Source organism: Larimichthys crocea, chromosome XV (genome assembly GCF_000972845.2).
Source record: "Larimichthys crocea isolate SSNF chromosome XV, L_crocea_2.0, whole genome shotgun sequence".
NCBI lineage: Eukaryota > Metazoa > Chordata > Actinopteri > Sciaenidae > Larimichthys > Larimichthys crocea.
In genome coordinates, this window is record NC_040025.1 from 1999772 (window position 1) to 2008962 (window position 9191).

The window sequence follows — 9191 nt, forward strand, 5'->3', positions numbered from 1 at the left end:
TGTAACAGCTACATCTTTTTACTGAAACGGTGTCACCTAACTGCCAACAGTACTGTATGAAAAATTCAGGTGTTACTATTAACATTAGGAAAGGTAAATGTATTCATATAACATATTTCATAACAGTGTTATCATCAGAAGTACTATACATACTGCACTAAAACGCAAGAATATAAACATTAAAGGTCCAGTGTGTAGAATTTAGTGACACCTAGCAGTGACGTTGCAGATTACAACCAACTGAACACTCCCACGGCTCACCGTCTACTTCCACATCAAATCAACACTTCTTTGGTTTGTCTCTTCAAGGCTACTGTAGAAACACAGTGGACTCCATGGGAGTGGACCTGCTTTCTCTGTAGTTATAAAGGGGCAAAAAAAATGCAACAATTACTTTTTTCAGGTGTTTTACTTACATATATAACACATCAGTTTCTCAAACTTTTTTCACTGTGTACTACTTTTAACTACCATTATGACTGAATACAGTAGTGCAGGCCGGCCCTTTTCAGTTGCAGACAGTTAACACAGGTTTATTACTAATGGAAAGATTATTTATTGTTGACTGTTGAATCCTTAGTGAAACCGGTTCAAGATCCAGAGCTACGTTTACTGGAAAGTGGTACTCCTGATCCACACTTCTAATCCTGATTTTCCCATTTGGAGCCATGATTGCAGAGCTTTTAAACCACTTATTTCACTTGTGTGTACTATCTTTTTGTCACATCTGAGCTCAAGTATGTTTGCAACGTGCAAGAACGTGACTACAGAGCAGAATATTGAAACAAAACATTTCAGGAAATGCAAAACTTATTTTAAATTACATTCCAGCAATATCGTAGTTTAATTTTATTAGAAACGTTGTCATATTTTGGTAGTTTAATATGTTTTTAAATTCATTCATTTAATTTGAAAATATAGATTTTTTTTCGAGATTCCTCCAAATACCAACAGGAAGGTCATGTACTACTAGTGGTATTCATAAACAGTGCAATACATAATACATAAGCACATGTATGACTATTCCAGTTCTGCCAATACTTCTAAATCTTACACACTGGACCTTTAAAGAAAAGGAAATGAAAATGTTTAGAACAAGAATCTGGATTTAAAGGTGGTTTAAGCTGATGTTGAGTCAGTAACTGTCATAAGGAAGTCTGAAATAAAGCAAACAGAAGACATTATGCAAAGAAATTAGACATCAGCACGTGAAATGGTCGAGGGTAAGATACTATATGAACTCTGTGCGTACTGACTTCATGAAAATGTGCCAACACGGGTCATTTCCCGTCCACAGGCGTCGGTCAGGACCAGTTTAAGAGAAGCACGAGACATCAGTAAAGAAGTTGACTTGGTGAACCAGAACATAAAGCTGCACGAGCTGACCTCAGCTCTTCTTTCTTCATACACGTCGACGTGCTGAATCGTCAGTCTGACTGCTTCTGTCAGCTGACAAACTTTGCGTCACCTCCAAAATTTCGGAAGTCGGCGAGCCCGTGGAATCTCTTCCTTTGCAGACTGACGTCGGGTTGAACCGTCTATCACAGGTACGATTAGTAACGATTAATTTCCTCTTTTTTATCGCTTCCACCATTTGAATGACAAAGGAAATCAACTGTTTTTGTCAAATTAAGATAACCAGGACAAGTCATGATAAAAATGAACCTTTGATTTATTGTGATAATGAGCCATCTCATCATCTCTTTACAAAAGAGCTGTCACCTTTTCATGACTGTGAACAGAGTATTTGCATACAGGCCTGTTTTACATATTTGCCCTTATGGGTCCTGGTTAATAAAGGTGTATTCTTTTCACGGCTGCATACTAAAATGCAAAGCCAGCTGAAGAATGTAAGAGGCCTCGGCACTAATGACGTCTCAGGACTAATGACAGAATTACCATGAGGGGCCAAATAATTCAGTTTAACAAGGTTTGTAGATATTTGATGGGGGCATGTGAAATGTGCGAGACATCGGACTGACACCGCTGAGTTCTCCCAGTTCTGCAGAAAAGTAACATTAACATGAAAGCATACCACGAGCTTGTTCCACAGACTTAATGAATGTTTTACAATTGATCCGTCGCACTGTTGATCCTGAGCTGTATGCCAGTATAATAAACTTCTATATGAAACTTTAAAATCATAACACATTTTTAAAGGGAAAGAAATGTGTCTGTGAGATATATATATATATATATAGAATATATATAATATAATAATATATATATATATAATATAAAAGATTATAGTAATTTTATTCATAACAAATTTTCAATGGTCATAATGCGCAGTGTATAAACTAACGGATGCAGAAAGAAACGGGTCTTGCCGGTTCCCCTTTATACTTCCCGCTTATGCTTCTCAGAATGTTTTACATATATCAGACAATTTGGAAGATGTAGGCCCGACATTTGTAATCCATTACATAAGGATATAAAATAAAAATTGAGGAAATGTACATTGCTGGAGCCCGAGCTTTTATTTTGAAGGCCGATGGTTTGTTTTGAAGCTCGCGAGCCGCTAGTCACGTGCAATCTTGCTGCAGTGATTTGTTCAGCCCAACGACCAATCACGCTCGCGGCACAAAACTATCTTGTTATTACTTCCGTGTGTTTCAGTCTGAGGAGGTTTTTGTTCCGTTTGGGGCTTTGTCGGCATGTCAGCGGACACACAGGCAAGACAGATCTGTTTTATTCACGTACACTGTTTGTTCGACGTAAACGCCACAGACGAGCTTTGGCTTTTTGTTGTTTGGTGTTTGTTGTCGCTGCTAGCCAGCTAGGTGGCTATTGTTTGGTTTGTTTTTCTGTTGTTGTATAGTTGTGTTTTTCTTTTCCCGTGACCTAATATAAATGTAGCTACACGTTTATGTACTCCATTTGACTGCGCGGTCTTGATTAATCAGCGTGTCTACAGCAGGATGTGCTGTGGCTGAACAGCTGTTTCGATGTTGTCTGGAGTGCTTAACAACCTTTGACCCCTCTCACAGCTCTGGAACCTCCACATCTGTGCCATATAGTTGGGATCTTTGCTGTTTCTAGGATGCACCGAAAATTCGGCCACCGAAATATTCGGCGAAATGCCCAAAAGTGCATTTCGGCTTTCGGTGAAGTGGCCGAATAGTAAAGCCGAATAGTGAACACAGGGGCTTTCTAACAATATAAATGAAATAATAATTATACTATCTGGAAATTCTACTGGAATATTTGAAGGATATTAAATAAACATTTACTTTCTTTGAAAAAACATGTCTACAAATTTATTCTAGGCTATTTATGCAATAGTAAAAAAAATTGTGAAAAATTTAACAAACGCATTTCATATTCGGTTTCGGTATTCGGCCAACCATTTAATTTTTTTTCGGTTTCGGCCGAAAATCTTCATTTCGGTGCATCCCTACTGTTTGTATTTCATGGTCTCTTGGAAACAAGTGACAAAGAGAGAAATGAATACATTTTAGTACATTGGATCTTTTAAAGATGTTTTTCTCTCTCCAGCAGAACATGCGTGCAGATGGAGTCCTTTCACGTGGCGCCTTTGGATCAACCACTCAAGGAAACTTCACTTCCTTGTGTCCTAACGGGACTGAATGGGTTTGGGAAGGTCTTGGTGAATGTGCCCAGGATGCCAGGGATATGGCTAGCATCTACCTGGGCCTCTTGTCTATCCTGTGCTTCATGGCCTCTTCACTTCCGTAAGTATTTTTGTGTTGGCGTCTCTCAGAGAAAATGCTGTCTTATCTAAACACCATGTATAATTCTGTTTTTTTTTTCTGATCGCAGACAGTACTACAGCTCATGCAAAACAGGGAATATGGACAGCGCCCTCTCTATCTGGTTCCTGCTGATGTGGTTGGGAGGCGACAGCTGCAATCTGCTGGGCTCCTTCCTGGCAGACCAGCTTCCACTTCAGGTAAGTTGTAGTGATGTAATGATACTGAAGCCATAAATCACTGTTATTGATTCATTCTTTGATCAAAACCATCAATAAATCATCATCAATCATCAGAAGTTTTTTTTCGTTCAGGAAAAGGTTTGCATTTCATAATGTTATAACGACAAAGCAAACAAATCGTCAAATTTTTAGAGCTATTACCAGCTAATTATTGTTTGTGTGTTCAGATTGTTACTGATCATGTCAAGCGATTATACAAATAGGCCTTTTAAAGTGATTTCCATAGAATGACTCTTTCATGACTTGTTTTTCTCCCTCTCATCCAGACATATACAGCCGTTTATTACATTTTAGCTGACCTGCTGATGCTGTCCATGTACTTTTACTACAAGATAAAGAACAAAATGAATGAAAGTGAGTTTTTTTTAATTGTTGTTTTTATTTGTTTTACTAATGCACCATAAGAACCATTGCGCTCATTTTGTGTTGAGGTGAGTTTCAGTGCCTACACATATACCTTTGCTAACAAATAGGAATAGGAAGGGATAACTGTAAAACTGCAGCTGCAGTCTTTAGTAATCTAGTTACTACTAATCCACTGCTAACTACGGTGATTAGTTTTTATCTGACATAGGTGCTTAATGAACACATTTCTACTGTGAGTGCTGATGAAAATTCAACATTGGTCTAGACAGAGGAAGAGTCCTTGTCCCCTGTATTGATGTCATCGCATGTCTCGTGCTGCTGTTTGTTCCAAGTGACCTTTGACACAGTAACCATTGTTCAAATGTGCCGAGGTATCGTTTCAAGTACTGATGTTGGGGTTGTCTATTTCCTTTTTTAGGCAGGAGGGTATTGCATGTGCTGGGTGTAGCCTGTGTCGTGGGCTTTACCACGAGCTTCGCCCACCTCCCCGGGTTAGGCACCCAACAGGAAATAATTCCTTCTGGGTTCAGAAGCCGCGCCTTACTCTCAACCTCCGACGTTAGCACTATCAGAGTGAGTCCCATTTCTTTGCTCAATTAGCAACATGAGTTGGTTTAGTTAGGTATGATGTAATGTTGTCTCCCTCTCTGTCGCTTCAGGCTTTTACCCCTAAAGAGATTATTGGTTTCTCCATCGGTTCAGTGTCATCAGTGCTCTACCTCTGTTCCAGACTTCCACAGATGTACACTAATGTAAGTATGACAGAGTAGGCGCTGCTTCAAATGTGTTGTTTCTTTAGTAGCATTGGCTGCATACTGTGGCTGGCAAATGTTAATTAATACTAATATTAACACTAATAATGTAAGTGACAACAGGTTCTAGGAGGAGGCGCACATCAAAAAAAAAAATAATGGACAAAAAAGCTGTGATGTGAAAGATGCAAAATTCAGCATAGCTGAAAAATGAGCAGGTGAAAACACAAGTGAATACAATGCACTGACAGCATGGATGATTGCCTCAGCAATCTGCACATATCACCCTGGTGGAAAATGTGTGGTGTCTGTGTAAACGTCTTCTATTCCAGTTAAATAAAAAACATTTTTGTTCATCTCACTTCCCCTCCTATCCTCTAATTTCTCCCCGCAGTATAAGAGGAAGTCGACAGAGGGAGTGTCTTTCTTCCTGTTCGCTCTTGTCATCCTGGGAAACACTACATACGGCATGAGCGTCCTCCTGAAGAACCCTGACGAGGGCCAGGGCGAAAGTAGCTACATGATCCATCACTTGCCGTGGCTCATCGGCAGCCTGGGCACCCTCTCGTTAGACCTCATTGTATCCTTTAAAGAACAGAAAATGTGGCTGCTGTGGCCGGGCCCCTCCTTAATCCCATGTACATGCTACATTTTAGCTAGTGCTGACCTTGTAGAAAGGACATTTCATCATATGGGTTTTGGTCTCATGACTAAGGAAAACACAATATGTGGAAACACAATATGTATATCACAGGTCCAAACACCCACAGGGAAATTGAATGTAAAAGCTTCACTAGCGTCCCGTGGACGACGCGCGTCTCTTTGCAGTCCACAGAAGTGGTGTACAGAAGCATCCTGTTCTGTTTTATTTTCAGTGAGCGTATACACAAGGCAGAAATACAAGAGGAAAGATTTTAGTGAACGTATGCACAATCAGTTTGGGTCATTTTCAGCTCATAGTCCACCTTTGCTGTCAGTTATATGAGGTTATTAAAAGATCTCCTTAAAGTAACTGATCGTTTTGGGAAGTGTACTCATTCACATTTTTGCCAAGACAAATGAGAAGGTCAATACCACTCAAGTTTATCCATTAAATATGAAGCTTATGCTAAGCTAGTGTGGCAGCCAGCAGACAGACATTAAGCATTACCACATCTAAAATCTTTGTAGTCATTAAACCTATTCATTAAAATGCGTTTAATTAGAGAGCTTTAGGTATGTTTTTCTGGTCTTTATGCTAAGCTAAGCTAACATTTTCTGGCTGTAGTTTCATATTAATTGGACATGTATGCAAGTCAAAGCAAACTTCTAATTCCCAGCAAGAAAATGTATTTCTCAAAATGTCAAACTAACAATTACTTACTAAAACTACAGTGCTCACTAGCAGAATGTATATGGCAACCACATTAAACACTCATATATACCTAGAGACTGATCAGTACTGCTCCTCTGGAAAATACCACTAGTGTGATTTAGGAATATGCACAACATGTGAGGACAACCTAAACTGAAATAGCAAAAAATGTTAAAGATTTAGAGACAGAACTTCAATCACAGCACGGGGATAACATAAGGGATACACCTTAGTTTATATTCACTACTTTAGTGCTCTGAACGCAGTGAACCTGGGACTTTGGGGAGTCCTGGTATTGATTTTATCCTGTTGGTAATCCAACCTTTTACATATAAATGACTCACCGTGTCACATAGTCCGTAAAACACATTTTTCTTTCGCCACAAATCACGAGTATGAGCAGTTTTCTGGATTCAAGTGTTTTTTCTGTTCTTCTTCTATGTTTTTCCAGCTGAAATCCTCTGGCAGTAACATGCATAACCAGACGACCTTAACCTTAACTCTGTGGTTCAGATCTCCATCCAGTTCATGATGTACCGCAAGTCTCAGGTGGTGGAAGATGGCCTCGATGAGAGAACGCCTCTGATCAGGAGTTAGACCGACAAACCAACAGCGTACTGGTGGGACACGAGCAGAAACTCACTTCAGTGAACCCTCAAAATCACAATTCCAGGAAGAAATGTACATTTTAGTTTGATTTTATAGTTTTATTTATTATGCTCTTTTAAAAAATGTTTACAATCTGTTTTTATCCGCAATAGTACTGTGATGGATTATGGGTTTTTTTTTCACTTGGGTTCAGCTGCAGTGGCGTGATTTCACACTGCTCTTAACGTTCAAGTCTTTAAAGGGACTGATTGAGTGTTTCAGGGTTGGACATGGATGGAAACTCCTCCTGTTAACCTGAACTCCATCTGCTGATTTTAGGTCACAAACTCAGTTTGATGTCAGACCTGATATAGATGTCAGAAACTTGCTGGAAGGGAGTGACCAGACCACACAGAGGTCTCTTTTAAAATAATTCTGGTGTTTTTAAGTTGCCAAACACTTTTGACAGACACTAACCTCTGAATGAAGCCCCATCTGATCATGTTTCAGAATTAACTCCTGTAACATGAGTCTCATTTTTGGGGCTTATATGATGTGTCTGATTGTTAAAAAAAAAAAAAGACATGTTTTGTAAAACATTGACATTTGTAAATTGTATTTAGTTCATTTTAGTTACTTAGTTAATATTTACACTAAGTGCTGTAATCAAAAGACCTTTTTTGAGCATGTCTGTTTTTTGTGAATCTTAGATATCATTTAAATTGTAGCCATACCGTTTTATTTTTATTGAAGTCTTTTTTTTTTCCAAATACAGTCATTTGACTATATTTGTTTGCACTGGTGATAAAAGTCACACCACTTAAAGGTCCAGTGTATGGGATTGAGTGGCATCCAGCAGTGTAGTTACGGATTGCAACCCTCTCGTTTCACCATCTCCTTCCTGAAAGGGGAACTATGGTGTCTCTGAAATGTGCCAAAGAAAAAATGTATTAGCATTGGTCTTAAAAACGCAACATGTGTTGTTATAGAACGTGAACTGCTCTTCATTCCATTAAAGGACCAGTCTGTAGGATTACGCATCTAGCAGTGTAGTTTGCAATCGCCTCGCCTTACTCTTCTGTTTTAAGCATGTTGGAGAAATTATGCAAAAAAAAAAATTGGTTTTGTTTGTCCTTTCTGGGCTACTGTAAAAACATGGCCGACTCTATGGGAGAGGCGTCTGTAGACACGAAAGACTTTTTATTTTCAGGTGATTGTACACTCATGAAAACAGTTATGAATATTATATTCTATCACTACCACGCTCTGTAAAAGAGCACTTAAATCTTACACACTGGACCTTTAACACAGATTTTTCCTACCAGGTTTAATGTACGGTACATGTTAATTTTTCCTTGTCACTGTTTTGCACAAGAAAAATTGGTTTAGTACTTTGTTTGTGGGGTCATTGCTGTAAAGATTAAAAAAAACAACTGAAAAACACTTCCTGTTCCTTTTGATTCTTAAAGTGTCCATGGAGTCATTTTTCCTTTCTCTGATTTATGACTTTTATTCTAACTGCTCCGCTTGACAAGAAAAAACTGTAGAAGCTGTAAGAGTCCCTTTCAGTTCTCTCTCTCTTCAACTCCCCCTTTTTTCAGAGGTCAAGGCTGCTGCTGCTGCTGCTGCTGCTGCTCTTGGCCTTAATGTTGACCTTTAACCCTTTTGCCTTTGCTGACCTCGACCTCCAGCGACTGTGTTTGACTTGCTCCTGGGAGGCCTTGACAGCCATGTTGTTTTTCTTCATTAGTGGATTCACGCTGGCCTCTCTGTTGCACCCTCCTCCCTTACTGCACCCCCACACACGCACTTTCCCTCACTATTAAAAATAATGCAATCATACACACTCAAAACAGTAAGGGCCCACCCACAGAGGAAGCATGGTCAGCATAGAAAATATCAAGCGTTTAGTACGTGTGTGTGTTTGGGGGGGTTGAGGATGTGTGGTTGTGAAACAGTGGCAGAAATTGTTAAGCGGGTTGGGGAGTTAGCGGGAAGAGCCAGTGATAGGGAGCATCCATCCATCACAAGGGATGAACAAGAAGCTGTTTATAAACACTCCATACTGGGAATTTCTTAATGAGATGATTCCAGTTCCTACAAGCAGTGCAGGGAGGGGGGGTCCTCTGTGACTCAGAGGTTGCCAGTTCAAATCCCCAGTGCAACCACGTGACCT

At 39.5% G+C, this 9191-nt stretch overlaps 1 protein-coding gene across 4 annotated transcripts; it reads left to right on the forward strand.

Moving 5' to 3' along the window:
- Positions 1 to 1398: 1398 nt before the first annotated feature.
- On the forward strand, positions 1399 to 8458 carry slc66a1 (solute carrier family 66 member 1). Of its 4 annotated transcripts, none has more exons than XM_019270897.2 (8): positions 1399 to 1547; positions 3499 to 3695; positions 3784 to 3913; positions 4222 to 4309; positions 4740 to 4894; positions 4981 to 5073; positions 5468 to 5653; positions 6941 to 8458. In XM_019270897.2, exons 2-8 carry the CDS (start codon positions 3505 to 3507, stop codon positions 7022 to 7024), a joined length of 927 nt encoding a protein of 308 aa, XP_019126442.1. In that variant the 5' UTR covers positions 1399 to 1547; positions 3499 to 3504; the 3' UTR covers positions 7025 to 8458. The 4 variants fall into 4 exon arrangements, with proteins under 4 accessions (XP_019126442.1, XP_019126443.1, XP_019126440.1 ...); XM_019270898.2 differs by having other exon boundaries at positions 1417 to 1547; positions 3502 to 3695; XM_019270895.2 differs by lacking the exon at positions 1399 to 1547 and adding an exon at positions 2604 to 2675.
- The last annotated feature ends 733 nt before the right edge of the window (positions 8459 to 9191 follow it).